The 19,539-nt window shown below is 44.4% G+C and overlaps 1 protein-coding gene across 3 annotated transcripts in view; it reads right to left on the minus strand.

Annotated features, from left to right (window-relative positions):
- Positions 1 to 19,539, minus strand: part of lrrc9 (leucine rich repeat containing 9) — a 225,406-nt gene that overhangs the window by 153,629 nt on the left and 52,238 nt on the right. For all 3 annotated transcript variants that reach the window (XR_015080189.1, XM_086002874.1, XM_086002873.1), the window contains exons 8-11: positions 15,927 to 16,109; positions 11,967 to 12,122; positions 4,539 to 4,756; positions 1,603 to 1,734 (exon numbers count right to left, since the gene is read on the minus strand). Coding sequence is in view for 2 of the 3 variants with exons in the window: in XM_086002874.1 (XP_085859000.1) it covers positions 1,603 to 1,734; positions 4,539 to 4,756; positions 11,967 to 12,122; positions 15,927 to 16,109 (689 nt within the window). In the remaining variant the exon portion in view is untranslated. The remainder of the gene's footprint in view (positions 1 to 1,602; positions 1,735 to 4,538; positions 4,757 to 11,966; positions 12,123 to 15,926; positions 16,110 to 19,539) is intronic.

The following is a 19,539-nucleotide window of genomic DNA, read 5'->3' on the forward strand; positions in this document are numbered from 1 at the left end:
CCTCGCTTAAGTGGAGGTAGGAGAAGTGCTGTCAGAAGAGCCTATGTAGGTAAGGTGTCCTATTGAGTGCCCTCATGGCCCTCCCTCCTCCTCCCTCGGGGTGCATGTTCCTGTCTTCCTCAGTGCCTGCACTCCCTCTGCCATAGATCCAGGAGCGCGAGGTCGACTGCCAGTACACTCCCCATGACTGTGAGCAAGTCTTATGAGCAGAAGCCTTTAAAAAAGGATGAAGGCTTTCTGCACTTGCAACAACACTCCGTGTTACCTTAGAACCTTCAAAGAAGTTAAGTAAGCTGTTGGAGTTGCAGAAAGTAGCACAGAGCAACTCAAACTGCGTAAACAGGTCAGGTGCAACCGATTGCTGATGATCCCTTTAATTTGTTGCTGGAGCCTCCTTCCTGCTGTTGGATGCCTGCTCTCCCTGTCATTGTTTAGACATGCCGGTAAGTTGAATGACACAATCCAAATGATGCAGATCGGGTGTCAAGTGAGCATAGCATACTCACTGATGTCACAATCTCATTAATTTAAATTCCTACAGCGATCACTTTTACCAGCAGCACTACCAGCCCTCGCAAAATGACGCTTGCCGCGGGACCCGCTACCAACTAACGGAATAGCACCAGCTGCCATTTTTTTGACATTTTGTGGCTGTAACGGGCGGCACAAACTACCCAAATTTTTAGCCCTTTGTTTCTTTAAAAGTGCCCATATTTTGCTTCAGTGATTGAAAAGGTTATGCCAAAGCTACTTCCAGTTTCCTTTCTGAAATGACAATATGGCTTTCAAGAACAGTTTCTTTTATCACGTGCCTCATGCACTTCCGAATGCCATGATTTCATCACACAGATGAAAATTATGTCATAATGTCAGATAGCTTCAAAACTAGGAAATGAGATTGGGCTCAGAGGAGCCAGTGTAAAGCAGCTCTCCAAACCCTTAACAAAGTCAAGAGTCATTTACTCACATTTCACTTGGGAAAGTATAAATTCACCCTAAGAGAAGTTTAATCAGTTCAAGAATATAAAGATTATTAAAAATAAGGTTGCACAGTATCACACGTGAACAATTTTACTTTCCACAATGACTGTGCTTTCTTGGAAATTAGCGTACTCAAGTTTTGTAACGTTGCCGTGTCCTATTTGAAAATGAGAGACTTGCCAGTTTCCTTATAAATTCCTGAATAATTGTCATCCATTGTGGAAGTGTTCAGTTAGTTCTGAGAGTATGAATGTCTACAGTGCTCATTTCATAGGGGCTGTATTTTAAACAATACTACACTATGAGGTATAAAGCTCATATCATTAGACAACTTGGTATCCTATTACTCAGTATGAGCAATGCCATGGGAAATCCACTGGATGGAATTACAAGTCCAATTATATACTATTAAAAGGTCAAATAATTGTTGTCATTCCAGGGGATCTGGTAAAATATATACTACTACTTTTGCTAGGAATAGCATATCTTTACTTCAAGTTGCAAGAGCTAGGAATGATTCTGTTCAGCATTTTAGTTGTTACTGTTCTGAATAATATTTGAAATGTGGTTATCATTAATAATACAAGGCTTTTGCTATGAATTTTGTAGTTGTCACCATACCATACATCAGAGGGAGTGCCTTCTTCAAAGCGAACATTCCCCACAGTTTCCAGTTCAATTAACAGAAACAGAACACTCAAATTAAAAAACTCAGTGGTTGGCTTTATTTCAGTCTGATAACTTGCTTCAGTTCTGTGAAAAAGGACAGAATGGAATGATTTCATTTCAGGGTGACAAAATGAATACTTGCATTTGATATCATGTTAACAGTAAAAAAATAAAAATATTAGGTTAGCACATTACTTTATGTATCTTTTCATATTCTCACACTGTTGGGAATGCATGTTTTGTGCCATCTGTATTATTAAAATTTTGTGCCTGTGTGAATGCAGCACTATAATGTTGCAGGGATCGTTCAACCAGTAAGATTGCAGGATCAGAAATCAGGTGCAGAGACCACTGTCCCTTCAACTAATCAGATCACAGAACTATTTATGTACTGTTATTTCTGATTAACCACTTTTAATCACACAACCATTCTATTAAAAAATAATTCTGGGTCACACAGCTGCCATGACAGTTTCACACCTATCCCATTACTGTATCACTAAAAACATTTATAAAATATACTAGTTGTTCTACCACGGGGAGTCATGTTCAAGTGCAGTATTTAAGTAAAGCGTTGCTAGAGAGCAGGAGATAATTGAATTTGACCAAAGAGTCAGATGGGAGGGTGGAGGAAGGACAAGGGAGGGGCAAGGAGAAGTGGGCAGGGGGATGGGGAAAATTGTAGAAGGAAGAGCAGGGGAGGGAGAGAGAGCAGGAAGTGGGGGCACAATGAGAAGGGAGGAGGATACAAGGAAGACAGGGAGGTTGACTCGAATTAGCTATGTGATGCTCAGTGTGGAATTAGGGTGGAAGGAGGCTGGGTTCTGGCCACCTAATAGATGACTGTAAACAGAAATTCTTCTAGGAAGCATGCACATTCATTGAACTTTTCAAAGCGGGGTGGGGGGGGGGGGGGGTTAATGTTTGGCTGGTCAGTGTTGGGGCGGGGTGGGATTGGAAAGTTGCACTCATGCAAGATATGTGGGCTTGATCACCAAAAGAATATAGAAAGAAAAATTGCAATGCATCAAGAAATGAAGAAAGATATGCAGAGAGACACATGCAAGTAGAAAGACAGAAAATGTGTGAAAGGCCCAAGGGGAGAATAAGAGATAAACAGAAGAAAAGACAGGAACAAGGTGAGGCTTGGACAAAGGAAGAAAGAGTGAGAAAAAAGTCACAAACAAACACAAAGGTAAAGAGACAAAAGTAAATATGAGAGAGAGAGAGAGAGAGCGAGAGAGAGAGAGAGAGAAATAGTGGAAGACAAACAGAAATGCAGTGAAAACATGCCTAAACTTTAAAAGGGAAAATAGAAAAACAGTTTAAAAAAAAACATTTTTTAAGTTTGTCCATGGGTAATTCATGGGAGATCAACTAATCTATAAAGTAGTTCTTTTACATTTGTAAATGATTTGCTTAAATTGCCCTATAGGTTTGCTGATAATTATGAGAATAGTTCAATGAGTGTGCATGCTTCCTAGGAGAATTTCTGTTTACAGTCATTTTTAATATACTGAGTTACCATTTAATATTAGTTAAGTGTCAGCTTGGCCCAGAGGTAGCACTCTTGCATTGGAGTCAGAAGGACAAGGGTTCAAGTGCCACTCCAGGACATGAGCGCGTAATCTAGGGGGATACTTCATGCAATACTGAGGGAATGGGGTGCTGTCTTTCTGATGAGATCTTAAACTCAGGCCTCCTTGGTCTGTTCAGGGGGATGCAAAGGATGCCATGGCACTCTTCAAAGAGGAGCAGGGAAGTTCTCCTGGTGTGCTGGCCAACATTTATCCTTCAGGACAGATCGAGGAGTTTACAGGACCATGCTGTGCACAATGGGCTGCCGCGTTGGTCAACAAAACAACGGTGACTACACTTCCAAAACGGCAGTTCATTGACTATGAAGCACTTTGGGATGCCTTGAGGATATGAAGGTGCTATATACACGCAAGCTGTTTCTATAACAGATTTTAATAAAATGCTATTCCTATTGAGATTCCACAATCTCAAATTCAATGGGCCAGTAATTCCGGTCCCAACGCGTGAGTACGGACGGGGTACTCATGCGTGGGCCCGTTGGAAGTACCGGATTTCAGCATGCACAGCGCATGCGCGGGAAACCGGCATTTCCTCCAAGGGGTTCAGAGGTCCAACGCGTGCGCGCAGGACTCTGCGCGCACGCGTTGAACTTCCTTCTTTTTGACAGGTTTGCCCGTGTGCAAGGGCCTGAACTTTTTAGAAATGTAAAAAGGAGACATAAGGACTTGATTCTTTAAGGTAAGTGGTCTATTATTTAAAATTATAAATTTTTTTCCACAGCTTTATTGTTTTTAAGGACTTTACAGTAAGGTAAGTTTATTTTTAGCCCCGATTTCTTAAAAAAAAATTTTTTTCAAAAATTTGATCAATTGTTTGAAATAGTTTTTTAAAGTTATTTATAGTTCATTTAATTAGTGGGAGGTTTTTTTTAATTTTATTTAAAGTTTAAGTAGTGTTTTGGGCGTCCGTAGTTTTCATGAGTTTGACAGTTCTTACTATCAAACTCATGAATGAAGTTTTCCCTCCCCTGATTGGCTGCCCAGTGCTCACCTGATCCCAGCCGGCACATCGCACTAACTATGCCGCTGGATCAGGCAAGCACAGCGCGCCGACAGCTGAACCGGGCCAGTGACAGGAATTCCAAGCAGTCCCAGGCTTCAGCTGTCGGCGCGCCGGGTAAGTGCACATCGGGGGCTTGCACGCGCGGCAAGCCCCCGAACCTCATTTCTGGGCCATTATGCTTTATACTTTTCCAAGAAATTTAAAGACCTCTTTCATAAAGGCATTGTTTTAGAAATTAAACAGCTTTGGCAATCTATGCAAGGTACATCACAAATTAATTTACTCACTCATCCAGCCTTGTGGTCCAAAATGTTAGTCTCTCTCTCAGAGCCTCCAGTTTTTGGGACATTTTTTGCTCCGCCTTAGAATCTTCAGTGCTTTTCTTAACAGAACTGCTACTGTCGTGCATTCCTTCTATCCCATCTTTATTCTTCAACACATTCAGAGCGGTCAGTACAAAATGTTGCCTTTTGTTCCTCTGGAGCACTGTCAATTCAGATTCTAGCTGTTTAAAGAAAATTGGTTTGTTATCTATTATCACATTTCTTGACAAAACCTTCAGTCTTTTAGTAATTTGTTTGAAACACAGCATTCTAACAGGGTGAATGTGCTATTTTCATGCTTGATTGAGAACAGTAGGGTCTAACTGAGCATACCCTCAACAAAATGGCAGCACGGTGGCATAGTGGTTAGCACTGTTGCCTCACAGCGCCAGGGACCCGGGTTCAAATCCGGCCTCGGGTGACTGTCTGTGTGGAGTTTGCACATTCTCCCCGTGTTTGCGTGGGTTTTCTCCGGGTGCTCCGGTTTCCTCCCACGGTCCAAAGATGTGCAGGTTAGGTTGATTGGCCATGATAAAAAAAATTGACCCTTAGTGTTAGGGGGGATTAAATACGTGGGGTTACAGGGTTACGGGGATAGGGCTTGGGTGGGATGGCTGTCGGTGTAGGGACCGGGTGCTAGGGTTTGGATGATCAGCCATGATCTCGTTGAATGGTGGAGCAGGCTCGAAGAGCCGAATGGCCTACTCCTGCTCCTATCTTCTATGTTTCTATGTTTAAAATGCTCCATAACATTACAAAATGAGAACCAATCATTTCTCCCAGTGCATTATCAGCTACCTGCTACCTCAATGTCTGATCAGTGCCAATGAAATATTCTGTGCTGTAGAAAGATGGTACACTGCTTCAGCCAATGTAGTGTAATTTCTGGGCTGGAAACAACGTACAAAACTTATACAGCCAGCATACTTGAAAAACACAAAGGGTCTGAAATTGCAGGAATGGCGTGTTTGGTGGTGCACACCGTTATTTAGACTTTTCATAAATTTATATTTATGCCATTATTTGCTGAAACGTTGATCCATCTGCGGTGTGGCGAGGGCAATGGCAAATCAGGGACATCATGGATAGTGCAGCCAATGGATTACCCCACAAACCAACCACATGGCACTACAAATAGCTGGGCACAGAAGTCATAAGGCAGATTGAGGTGAAGCACTGGGAAGTAAGGGAGCTGCAACTTAAAGCAACCCAAATCAACTGTAAAAAGTTAATTACAGTAAAACATTTCTTTAAAGGCTTTTTGTTACTGAAATGTTGTATTTAATAAACATTCAATTGTTTGCTAAAATTTTGCTGTTCCTTCGTTGTGTTCATGCGACCATGGGAATCATTCCACGGAAATAGCAATCCATACATACTGATGCACCTCTGTTCCGCTGGTAGAACTTCAGGGGAGGGAAACAGTAGCAAGTCCAGGTGGGGGTAATCATTGTACAAACACCCGAGCCATAAGCCGATCTCTGGTTGCCCTGGCCTCTGCCACTACCCATGGGCCCAGGGACATGCAGGTCAGAATCATCCGGTTCCATGGCATCTCGTCTGCCAAGTCAAAGATGAGCTCTTCCTGCAAAGCAAAATAGTGTACTGCGCAGCAGACCAGTACAATCTTCGATATGTTATCAGGGGCATATTGTCGGGCACCCGCCTCCCCCAGTCCAGGCAACAGAAACACTTGCTGGATCGCCGCATGTGCATGGTTGTATCTTTCATGTGTTGTGTTGTTGGTGATGCGGAATGGTGTCATCAGCCACAGCTTCAGTGGGTAGGCCTTATCCCCCAGGGTCCATCCATCTCCTTGTCCCGCCCTGCTGAATATGTCATGGATGTTGGAGTGTCGAACAATTAGCATATTCAGCGAATGATAACCCTTCCTGTTGATCAATTTGACAGCATATGGGTCCCATTAATAACCCACTGCGCCATGGGGAATCCGGTCTCTTTATGGCACAGGGGAAATGTTATATTTAATTAAATCAGATGCCCTGCAGAAGACAGTCACCTGTTGAATGCTGGTCTTCACAGCTCCTTGGCTGATGTTAGAGGTCTCTGGTTCCTGATTGGAAAAAAGCGGTGCTGTAGAAATTGAGGATCTTTGTCACCTTCAGGGCCACAGGCCCTGTGAGAGCTTTAGGTCTTCATGGAGCATCTCACATAGGTGGCCAATTGCTTCCTTGCGAAGTACAGTCTGCATATGCAGAACTGCTCCGATAGTGCCTCAAATGACATCCACTCCCTGTACACTCTGTGGGAGTAGTAGCAGTTTCTGGTCATGGTGCCTCAAGCTGTTCCCTCTGCTGCTTCTCCAGGTCATCCATAATAATCAGTTACAAGTAAATGCCCAGTGGATAGGTCATTACAATGCTTTCATCTTCCTTGCATTAGAAATTGGTTCCTGGACCTTGTCCTCGCTCCTGGGTCCCGACCTCGCTGATCCTCCCGTCCCTGTTCCTGTTCCTGGGCCTCAGCCTCGCTCCTGGGTCCCAGCCTCGCCGCTCCTCCCGTCCCGGTTCCTGGGCCTCAGCCTCGCTCCTGGGTCCCAGCCTCGCTGCTCCTCCCGTCCCTGCTCCTTGGCCTCGACCTTGCTCCTGGGCCTCATCCTCGCTGCTGGGTCCCGGCCTCCTTGAATCAAGATGTCGGCGCACTGAACCTCCAGCATGCCCCGGCGATCAAGTGGAGGAGTCTGTTTCCATCTGTACGGGTGATCAAACTGTCCGCAATTTTCCTTACAAGTTGCCTCCTTGGCGACTAATGCCAGAGTTGGAAAGGACACAGAGCTCTGAGGAGGTGTGATTGGCAGAGAGGGGGTAGGGAAAGCCAACTCCAACGGTACCCTCCTCCTGATGAAATGCTTAGAACATGGCCTGGTCATAACCAACACCTTGTTCCGTCAGAGACAAGTACAAGGCTTCATGGCAACACCCTCGCTCCAAGCAGTGGCATCTGCTGGACTACGTCATTGTCCGAGCAAGGGACCGCAAGGACGTCCGCATCACCCACACCATGACAGGAATGGACGACTGCTGGGCAGACCACTGCCTCTGTCATCTCCATCAATGTAGCCCCAAAATAGCGACGGCAACAGAAACAATGCCACAGGAAAATCAGCGCTGGAGCACTCAAAGACCCTGCTAAGACCTGCGCCTCACAACCAGCCTGACGACTCCCAGTGATTCAGAGACACAGAGTACCCACAACGCCTGGTCTGCTCTCAAGGCCTCCATAATCAGCACCTATGGTCCCACGACCAGGAAACACCAAGACTGGTTCGACGAGAACGACCAGGAGATCCAGGAGCTAATAAGCCGCAAGCGCAAGGCATTCCTGATCTGGAAGCAGCAACACAACTCGAGAGCAAGAAAGCAGCTCTACAGACGCCTGAAGGTCAAGGTCCAACAAAAAACTCGCGACCTAAAGAACAGATGGTGGGTGGAGAAAGCGCAGGAGATCCAGCAGCTAGCCAACAACCACGATGTGCGTGGATTCTTTAGCGCAGTCAAGACCATCTACGGCCCAAGCACCCAAGGTCCTACACCACTGCAGGCCAAGAACGGAGAGGTACTCATCAAGGACAGAGAGGCAGTCAGTGCCCGCTGGAAGGAGCAATTTGAAGATCTCCTTAATCGAGACTCTGTCTTCAACACGAGTGTCCTCAACTCCATCCCACAGCATGCTACCCGCCACCGCCTCAGCACAACCCCAGTCCGGCATGAGGTTGAACAGGCCATCCGACAACTGAAGAACAAGGCCTCAGGAGCAGATGGAATCCCCGCTGAGGCACTAAAGCATGGCAGAGAAGCACTACTGGTGTGAATACATGAACTCATTTCTCTTATTTGGAAGGAGGAGAGCATGCCAGGGGATCCGAAACACCGTAATCGCTACCATCTTCAAGAAAGTTGACAAGTCCAATTGCGGTAATTACAGAGGAGTTTCCCTGCTGTCTGCCACAGGGAAAGTCATCACAAGAATCCTCCTCAATTGCCTTCTCCCAGTGGCTGAAGAGCTCCTCCCTGAGTCACAATGCGGATTCCACCCACTAAGGGGCACAATGGACATGATCTTCACCGCACGTCAAATACAAGAGAAATGCAGGGAACAGTACCAACCGCTGTACATGGCTTTCTTTGACCTCACAAAGGCCTTTGACACTATCAACCGTGAGAGATTATGGGGTGTCCTCCTCAAATTCGGCTGCCCTCAAAAGTTTGTCACCATCCTCCGCCTGCTTCATGACGGCATGCAAGCTGTGATCCTGGCCAATGGCTCCACCACAGACCCAATTCACGTACGGACCGGGGTCAAGCAAGGCTGTGTCATTGCTCTTCTCGATCTTCCTTGCTGCAATGCTCCATCTTGCCCTCAGTAAGCTCCCCGCTGGAGTGGAGTTAATCTACAGAACAAACGGGAAACTGTTCAACCTCCGTCGCCTCCAGCCCAGATCCAAGGTTGTCCCATCTTGCGTCATCAAATTATAGTATGCAGACGACGCTTGCGTCTGCGCACACTCGGAGGTCGAACTCCAAACCATCGTCAACACCTTCACCGAAGCGTACGAGACCATGGGCCTTACACTAAACATCCATAAGACAAAGGTCCTCTACCAACCTGCCCCTGCCACACAGTACTGCTCCCCGATTCTCAAAATCCACGACGAGGCCTTGGACAATGTGGACCACTTTCCACACCTCGGGAACCTATTGTCAACAAGGGCAGACGTCGATGACGAATCCAACACTGCCTTCAGTGTGCCAGTGCAGCCTTCGGTCGCCTGAGGAAGAGTTTATTTGAAGACCAGGACCTTAAACCCAGCACCAAGCTCATGGTCTACAGAGCAGTACTGATACCCGCCCTCCTGTATGCTTCAGAGACATGGACCATGTACAGCAGGCACCTCAAAGCACTGGAGAGGTACCACCAACACTGCCTCCGCAAGATCCTGCAAATCCATTGGCAGGATAGGCGCACCAACATCAGTGTTCTCGCTCAGGTCAACATCCCCAGCATCGAAGCTTTGACCATGCTCGATCAGCTCCGATGGACAGGCCACATAGTCCACATGCCCGACACGAGACTCCCAAAACAAGCGCTCTACTCGGAGCTCCGACACAGCAGGAGAACCCCAGGTGGGCAGAGGATATGCTTCAAGGACACCCTCAAAGCCTCCTTGAAAAAATACAACATCCCCTCCGACACCTGGGAATCCCTGGCCCAAGACCGATCAACGTGGAGGAGAAGCATCCGGGAAGGCGCCGAACACCTCGAGTCTCTTCGCCGGGAGCAAGCGGAAGCCAAGCGCAAACAGCAGAAGGAGCGCACGTCAACGCAAGCACCCCACCCACCATCTGCCCCACATGTGACAGAGACTGTAGGTCCCGCATTGGACTCATCAGTCACCCGAGAACTCATTTTTTGTGTGGAAGCAAGTCATCCTCGGTTCCAAGAGACTGCCTAAGAGAGAGAGATTAGAAATTGGTGTAATACACTGACAGTGGCCAAAGAAAGAGGAATTATGGAGAAGGGGCTCAGGATGGCCCATGGCCCAGAGAAAATAAACAGGAAGAAAGGAAATGGGGCCAGAGATGGGACAACAATGGCAGGCCGAGGCATCAACAAGCAGGGGAAAAAGGAACAGCAGGATGGCCAGGGATTGAGAGAAGGTCCACATGAAACAGGAGAATGCCATAGGGAGGGAGAAAGGCATGATGAAGCAGTGGGACAAAGCCTGCAAGCAGGCAAAGAACAAGGCACAAAATGGCCTGAGAATCACCAAAATCATGAAATTTAATATTAACAAAAAAATTAAAGTTTAAATACATTTAATATGTTAAAAGCTTAAGGTTAAAAATTACTTATGTATTACTTACCTAAATGAGAAAAACAAGGTGGTGACAGAGTTGGAAAAGATGGTTCAGAAATTGAAAATGGCTTGACAGAGCCACTTGCATGGAAAAACGTAATAGTATTGTGACAGTTAACATTGGAAGATTGAATGGAAAATGTTGACATACCACAATTTACAATGGGTAAAGTTGACAAAACTCTAACCAAAAATCATGACAACAGGAGGAAATAATTGTGGAAAAGGAAGATGTACTCTATGTAAGACTTTTAATATACACATGATGTATAATTCAACAAGAATAGAGGAAAAGGAAAACTAAAATCTAACTTATTTTTGGGTGTGTGAGGTGATGTTAAGATGATAGCTTGCACATTCTCACACTATAACTTTGCATTCCTGGTTGCACCATCAAAGACTGAAACACTGGTCATTTCCAAAATATGAGGAAAGGTACACCCATCTCACCTTGCCTGCAGCGTTAAGACTCCATGGGGGGAAGATTGGCTCACGCCCCCTTTGGGGTGATAACTTCGCTACTTTTAGAGCCCCAAAAAAGTTAGCGCCCCCATGCCCAAAATTCAATGGGAGCGCCCCAAGCAGGAGGCAGGGCACTACTGGAAGTGCTCCCCCTCCCTCCTGGGGCGCTCCCATTGAATATCACGGCGCTACGTGCAACAGCACCATGGTACTGTAGGCCTCCCTCCCCTGATTAAAGGGGAGGGGTCCAGTGCAGTGCACACCGGGGCCCTGCTGGACCACCAGGGAGCGGGGTGCCGGCAAAAGAGCCCAGCACTCAAGAGGAATGCCGGGATGACGGATCGCGGCTAGCACCCCGCAGGAGGAGGCCAGAGGGGGCAGGTGCTGGCATGCGGCCCCAAAAAAATGGCTGCCTGGCACCTGCCCTTTAATTATAGCTGCCCCGGCCGCAAAAATGACCCCCTGACCCTGTTGGACAGTGTCCGGCAGTAGGTCAGGGGGCGCGAGCCAAGTTTGCGGTCGGGGCGCTGCGCACGGTGAGGACGTCATCGCCGGAGGCGCAGCGCCGCGGGGCGCTACCGGCTACTGCCGCCGTTAACTTTCCGCTGGAGGAGTTAGCAGCGCCGTGCCTGGGCGCTAGTTGCTTTGTGCCCCATTAGCGCCCTCTTGGGGCTCTAACATGAGGCAGAATGCAACCGAATTTTTGCCCCCATGGGCCATATGATGAAAGTCAACTCAATATAAAGTATATGCATAGTAGGATATTTAACTGAAAGAGCTTGAAAGAGTGCATCAATATTAAACCAAATAGTTTGTTTTCCAAACAGCCTGACCTCTGTCATTGTAAAAGTTTGCAGGAGTTTTAAAAGGTAGCAGGTTCTTGGTTGTTTATCCTGGATCCCCAGAAAAAAAAAAGAAAAGCGATGACACAATTTTAAGCATTAGTAACACTGAGTAAATGAGCATAGGCAAAGGTCTTTTAGTTGAGGCTGTTTTTTTTTAATTTTTAATTTTTTTTTTAAGGTCATCAACCACCATAGTTTTGTACTTACGCTTTTTATGAAGAAGCTGATAGTTTTTATTCGCTCCTTAGGTATCTCCTGCAATGAGCTCCGTTGTTTCTCCAGCCTTTCTACAATTTCAGCTAGGTGCTGACGGATGGTCTTTACACGCATGCTGTAATACATTGTCTTTTTCATCACAGTTGACTACAGCAAAGGAAAAAAGTAATCCACTGAATCATTCTTTATGTTCATCTTGACACTAAAAAAGGTTTCTAATAATAAAGACAGATTTAAAAGCATTAATTTTTTTTACATTCCTACCCTTATCAGCTTTCTCATTTAAAAATATAAAGCCATTTGTAGAAACACTGGACATATAATTATTTTTTGTAATTATACGCTTTAAGTTGCTATTTTTTCTCAAAATGCTATTATCAGATTATCGATCTTCTGTATGCTATATTTGTTTTAGTATCATTTAACTTCCATATACACTCATACATTCAAATAAAAAGGGAAAACAATGGGACATATGACCTTTCGTCATCGACCTGACACGTTAACTCTATTTCTCTCTTCACAGATGCTGCCTGACCTGCTGAGTATCTCCAGCATTTTCTGTTTTTATTTCAGATTTCCAGCATCTGCAGTATTTTCTTTTTGTTGTAGGAGAAGAACGAAGACATGTTTCCATAACAAGGCCATAAGTATATGAGGTAGGGAGGACCACACGATCAGTATGATACCAAACACATATACGCATCTACAGATATAGACACGATAGCAAAATACTGCGGATGCTGGAAATCCAAAATAACAACAGAAAACGCTGGAAAAACTCAGCAGGCCAGGCAACATCCGTGGAGAGAGAAACAGAGTTAACGTTTCAGGTCGAAGACCCTTCGTCAGAACTGAGAAAAAAAAAGGCAGGAAATGAAACAGATTAAAAGGCCAGTTTGGGGGCTGGGAAATGGGGGAGGGGATGAAAGAACAAAAGGGAAAGTCTGGGAGGTGAAGAAACATTAAGAGATATTCAAGACGAGACGAGATAGTAATAGGACAGGTAAAGAGACAAAAGATGGCTCTAGATGAAGTGTGAAATGCATTGGCAGGATGAGAGACAGCTGCCATGTGGGAGAGAAAAAAAGGAAAAGGTACAAAACAAAGGTGTGGATAAAAAATATATGTAAAAATGTAATAGAGGCCGAGGTTATGATCTGAAATTGTTGAACTCGATATGGAGTCCGGTAGGCTGTAAAGTGCCTAATCGGAAGATGAGGTGCTGTTCCTCGAGCTTATGCTGAGCTTCCGTGGAACAATGCAAGAGGCCGCAGACGGTGAGGTCTGAGTGGGAATGGAGCAGTGAATTGAAATGACAGGTGACCGGAAGCTCGGGATCACCCTTATGGACTGAATGGAGGTGTTCCGCAAAGCGGTCACCCAATCTGCGTTTGGTCTCCCCAATGTAGAGGAGACCACACTGTTGTACGAGGCCCCTTGGGTCGGAGCGATCATAATATGATCGAATTCTTCATTAAGATGGAGAATGAAGTAGTTGACTCAGAAACTAGGGTCCTCAATTTAAATAAAGGAAACTACGATGGTCTGAGGAGCGAGTTGGGTAGGATTGATTGGGGAATGGCACTCAAAGGGTTGACGGTGGCTAGGCAATGGCAAACATTCAAAGACCGAATGGATGAACTACAGAAGTTGTTCATCCCAGTTTGGCATAAAAATAAAACAAAAAAGGTGACTCAACCGTGGCTAACAAGGGAAATTAGGGATAGCATAAGATCCAAGGAGAGGACATACAAATTGGTCAGAAAAAGCAATAATCCTGAGGATTGGGAGCAGTTTAGGATTCAACAAAGGAGGACAAAGGGATTAATTAAGAAAGGGAAAATAGAATATGAGAGTAAACTTTCATGCCAATAAAGCATTTGAATTGAATTGAGTAAGCTTGCAGGGAACATAAAAACTGACTGTAAAAGCTTTTATAGATATGTAAAGAGAAAAAGATTGGTGAAGTCAAGCGTAGGTCCCTTGCAGTCAGAATCGGGGGAAATTATAATGGGGAGCAAAGAAATGGCAGACCAACTAAATACATATTTTGGTTCTGTCTTCACAAAGGCGGACACAAATAACCTCCCAGAAATACCGCGGAACATAGGGTCTGATGAAAGGGTGGAACTGAAAGAAATCAGTATTTGTAGGGAAATGGTGTTAGGAAAATTGATGGGACTGAAGGCCGATAAATCCCCAGGGCCTGATAATCTACATCCCAGGGTACTTAAGGAAGTGGCCCTAGAAATAGTAGATGCATTGCTGGTCATCTTCCAGAACTCGATAGACTCTGGAACAGTACCCATGGATTGGAGGGTAGCTAATGTTACCCCACTATTCAAAAAAGGTGGCAGAGAAAAAGCGGGGAATTACAGACCGGTAAGCCTGACATCGGTAGTGGGGAAAATGCTAGAGTCCATTATAAAAGATGTAATAGCAGAGCACTTGGAAAGCAGTGACAGGATCAGACAAAGTCAACATGGATTTACAAAAGGTAAATCATGCTTGACTAATCTACTGGAATTTTTTGAGGATGGAACTGGTAAAATAGATAAGGGAGAACCAGTGGATGTGGTGTATTTGGACTTTCAGAAGGCTTTCGATAAGGTCCCGCATAAGAAGTTAGCGTGCAAAATTAAGGCACATGGGATTGGGGGCAAGGTATTGACTTGGATAGAGAACTGGTTGGTGGACAGAAAGCAAAGAGTTGGAATAAACGGGTCGTTTTCCGAGTGGCAGGCAGTGACTAGTGGGGTACCGCAAGGATCGGTCCTAGGACCCCAGCTGTTCACAATATATATTAATGATCTGGACGAGGGAATTGGATGTAATATCTCCAAATTTGCAGATGACACAAAGCTGGGTGGGAGGGTATGCTATGAGGAGGATGTCATGAAACTCCAGTACGATTTGGACAGGTTGGGTGATTGGGCAGAAACGTGGCAAATGCACTATAATGTGGATAAATGTGAGGTTATCCACTTTGGTGGCAAAAACAGGAAGGCAGATTATTTGAATGGCAATAGATTGGGAGAAGGGGAAGTGCAAAGAGACCTGGGTGTTCTTGTGCACCAGTCGCTGAAGGTAAGCATGCAGGTGCAGCAGGCGGTTAAGAAGGCAAATGGTATGTTGGCCTTCGTAGCAAGAGGGTTCGAGTACAAGAACAAGGATGTCTTGCTGCAGTTGTACAGGGCCTTGGTGAGACCGCACCTTGAGTATTGTGTGCAGTTTTGGTCACCTTACCTGAGGAAGGACGTTCTTGTCATGGAGGGAGTGCAGCGAAGATTCACCAGGCTGATACCTGGGATGGCAGGAATGACGTACGAGGACAGATTGTGTCAATTGGGCTTATACTCACTGGAGTTTAGAAGATTGAGAGGGGATCTCATCGAAACCTATAAAATTCTGTCAGGTCTGGACAGACTAGATGCAGAAAGGATGTTTCTGATGGCCGGGGAGTCCAGAACCAGGGGTCATAGTCTAAGGATAAGGGGTAAGCCATTTAGGACTGAAATGAGGAGGAATTTCTTCACCCAGAGAGTGGTGAACCTGTGGAATTCTCTACCACAGAAGGCAGTGGAGGCCAATTCATTAAATATATTCAAGAAAGAGTTGGATATATTTCTTGAGGCTAAAGGGATCAAGGGATATGGGGAGAAGGCAGGGACAGGGTACTGAATTTGGATGATCAGCCATGATCTCATTGAATGGCGGAGCAGGCTCGAAGGGCCGAATGGCCTACTCCTGCTCCTATCTTCTATGAGCAGCGAATACAGTATACTAGATTGCAAGAAGTACAAGTAAATCGCTGTTTCACCTGGAAGGGGTGTTTGGGACCCTGGACAGTGGGAAGACAGACAGATATAGACACCTATTTTGAAAATGTTCTTATCTTGCCAAAAGGAGAAGAAATACTCAAAACCAGGTTATTAAATACTTCATTACCTCAGCAAAGTCCTTGGCCTGTTTATTGGATACATCATAAGTGTCTAGTCTCAAAAGCTTAGGAATGTGGTACACTACATGTGTGCTGTAGTTACAGAGGAGAGAGACTGGATTTGGAGCATACTGAGGATCCTTTAGACTTAACATTTGAAGCTCAGGTAGTCTTGTTAAATTAGTGATTTCCTAGAGAAAAAAATTAGGAGGAACATAAACTCTCAAGAGGTGTAGTGAAACACTTCTGTATCATGTCTTTAACGGGGTTAGAAGTTTATAGATAATGCAGTGTATTAAATACTGGTGTAATTCATTGTCTATTAACATTTTTATAGTGCACACAAACTTTAAAAGTCTCAGAAGGTTCTTCTAAAAAATAAATTAGTTGTAACCACTTTCTGGGGCGAATTTTCATGTTTACCACTGGGCGTTAAACGTACTGTCGTAGATCAGCCACCACTAAAGTCAACGGAAACCTAACTCAGGCAGGGTGTAAAACAGGCGGCTGATCCACTATCGCCCATTTTCTACCCGGCGGTAAAAGTGAAAAGTGAGACTAATTGTAGTGGCCAGGTACTGATGAAGTGACTCAGCACAGACAGCGGATTAAATTTGGGTCCTTTCTTCTTATTTTTGCATGCTCAACGGATATGACAATTAAATAAAATGAAAGAAAGACTTACATCTATAGAGCACTTGATCATGCTTCTCAAAAAATGTTCCTAAGCAATTCATATACAATGAATTACTTTAAAGTTTAGTCACTGTTGTTATAAGCAAAATCCCACAAGCGTCAATGAGGGAAGTGATCGGTTGATCTGTTTTTTAGTCGTGCTGGTTGAGGGAAAGAACGTTGTCTAGGACACCGAGAGAACTTCCTACTCCTGTTTGATTAGTGGCATGGGATAACACAACTGGACTATCATGACAGGCAGATGGAAGTTCAGTTTAAGATCTTACCCAAAGGATAGCATCTCTGACATTGCAGCATTCCTTCAGTATTACAAAATAGTGTCAGCCTAGAATATGTGCCTAATTCCTGGAGCAAGGCTTGACCCCACAACCTTTGGCACAAAGACTAATTTGTTACCAAGAGCCATTTTTACTTTTGAATAAAATATATAGGGGGAAAAAATTGACGTCATCGCAGTGCCACGGGGCGCTAACGGTTACCGCCACCGCTAACCTCCTGCTGAATTTCGCGGGAGGCGTTGGCGGCGCTGTGCCCGGGCAAATTTCCCCCCCCAGATGTTTTGTAAGAAATACAAGTGCACTTTCTTTGAAAATTTTTTTAAACCTTTCGTGCCAGAATCCAAGGCTAACTAAAACATAATTTTTCACAGTTCAATAATACCATCAAAGCTTTCTAGTAAAGCCCAGCTAATCTCACTGTAATCTTTTATTTTTGGCATCATATTGCCATTATATTCAGCTGAGTTGAATAAATTGAGCTAGGATACCTTGAGGTTTGTGGCAAATGGTAATTGTTCAGAGAAGCATAACATCAATCAAATAAATAAGACTAGACTTGTCACTGTTTATGGACATAATCAATGATGTCATAAAGTAACTAGGCTGCCAAGTATCTCAATGCTGAAATATATAACTTGAATGAATTGACTAAGCTTGAGACCGTGTGAGTCTCATACCACAATAAACGCAAGGTTGCAAAGGCATAATAGATTTAAGACTTTATAAAAGCCTTCCATTTAAAAAAAAAAAAAAAAAAAAAAAAAAAAAAAAAATCGCTGTGACAGAAATCACTCTGCTGGAAACCAATGATAATGAAGATCGGCAGGAGTATTGACTCACCTCCATTTTGATGCCAATGCCAATTACTAAATGCAGCTACAGTATATACTATAAATTTAATCCTTAATAACAGTGGGACTGGGTGTGTTACGTGAACAATTCATAATTAACAGAGTGATTCACGGCTGACACCCAAGGCTGATTAGAAGTCATGAATAATAATAATAACAATCAAAACTACAAGCTGAGCCCAGACTTGGCTACATAGACAGAGAAAATCAGTGAACATATTACTCTGTTGTAGTGAACAGATCGCTCTGTTGCTTTCATACATCTCTTGAAAGCCATTTACTGCATGGCCTAGGCTGAGGCTTGGATTTGCCTATCATTTCAATCAGGGGAATGATGTGGGAAGGTGGAAGAAAAGATGAGAGGAAATAACAAAGGGCAAGAGACAGAAAGATGGAAACCCTGAACCTTGGGAGTTCAAGTCCAACTCCAGAGACTTGAGCGTATAATCTAGGCTGATACTTCAGTGCAGTACTGAAGGAGTGCCGCAATGTTGGAGGTGCCGTCTTTCGAATGAGACGTTAAACCAAGGTCCCATATCAGCTTTCAGTCAAAGAGCCCATGAAACTATTCAATGAGGAACAGGGGAGTTCTCCTGGTGTTCTAGCCAATGTTTCATCATTGACTGTGAAGCACTTTGGAACATCCCAAGGTCATGAAAGGTGCTATATAAATGTAAGTTCTTTCTTTTAAAGGAAAACCCCGGAGATGTGTCATCTATTCACCTTCTAGAAATTATAAGAGTGAAGCTTAAAGAGTGATCTCATGTAAAAAGTATCTAAATCAATTAGCTTCTGTTACACATCTTATTCCATGCTACACAAAGAATGGGAATTATTTCTCAGGAAATTTATGCTGCCATGAATTACTACAGAAAAATCTTACTTGACTTATAAGTTATATTAGAGACAGGGACAAGGAAATGTGCTTAATTTGGGATGGATGAAAACATTTTCCTTTCTCTTTACAAAAAAAAATTATAAGGACAACATAGAAAATAGAGTATTGATGAATCTGACCTAAATTTATAAATTTCTGGTCATATTGTAAACCTTGGGCTGGATTTTGCTGTAGAAGGGATGGTAAGGCGAAAAACGCTCACCATTATTTACATGGCAATCGGACAGCAACTTCAGGCGACCGCACAATCCGATTGGTTAAAGAGATACACAGTTGCTTGGCCTATTCACACAGCTCACAGATGTACTTTTTGGCTCTCTAACTTCCAGTAATTTCCAGCGCAAAACCCCATATAAAGTCTCTGGGCAAGTGCAAGTATAATGAACCGCTGGTGCCGTCAGTTTGCTGCTGAGAACAAAATCCAGCTCATTACATTTTACCCACAGGTAGACTACAATATTGTTACATTTCTGTTGCATTTAGTCTTGTTTTGTGTTTCATGTTTTGTGCATATTAACCTACGAAATATAACAAGAAATTGCATTTATATAGTGCCTTTAACATAGAAAACTGACTCATGTGGGGGCGATTTTGCCAGCCCTGGGGAGGTGGGTATGGAGGCGGGACTACCGGGAAAATGGCAGAATTTGGGGGCGGGTGCCATCTTCCTAGGAGGCGGGTAGCCGTCCCACACCGGGTCCCATCTCCTTGGAGGCGGGAAGGGATTAAGCCTATTAACTGCCAGGTCAGCGAGGCGAGTACTAGGTCTGCGGGGGTCGGAGGGATGCAAAAGTGTGCTGTGAAGGTAAGTGATGGGTGCAAGAGTGGAGAGGTATCTGAGGTAAGTGCAAAGTGTTAGTAAAAGTGTATTTACCTCTGTTTCTTCCTGCAGGCTTCA

The sequence above is a fragment of the Somniosus microcephalus genome, chromosome 12 (genome assembly GCF_052327205.1).
Source record: "Somniosus microcephalus isolate GS21.2 chromosome 12, FLI_Smic_1.0, whole genome shotgun sequence".
NCBI lineage: Eukaryota > Metazoa > Chordata > Chondrichthyes > Squaliformes > Somniosidae > Somniosus > Somniosus microcephalus.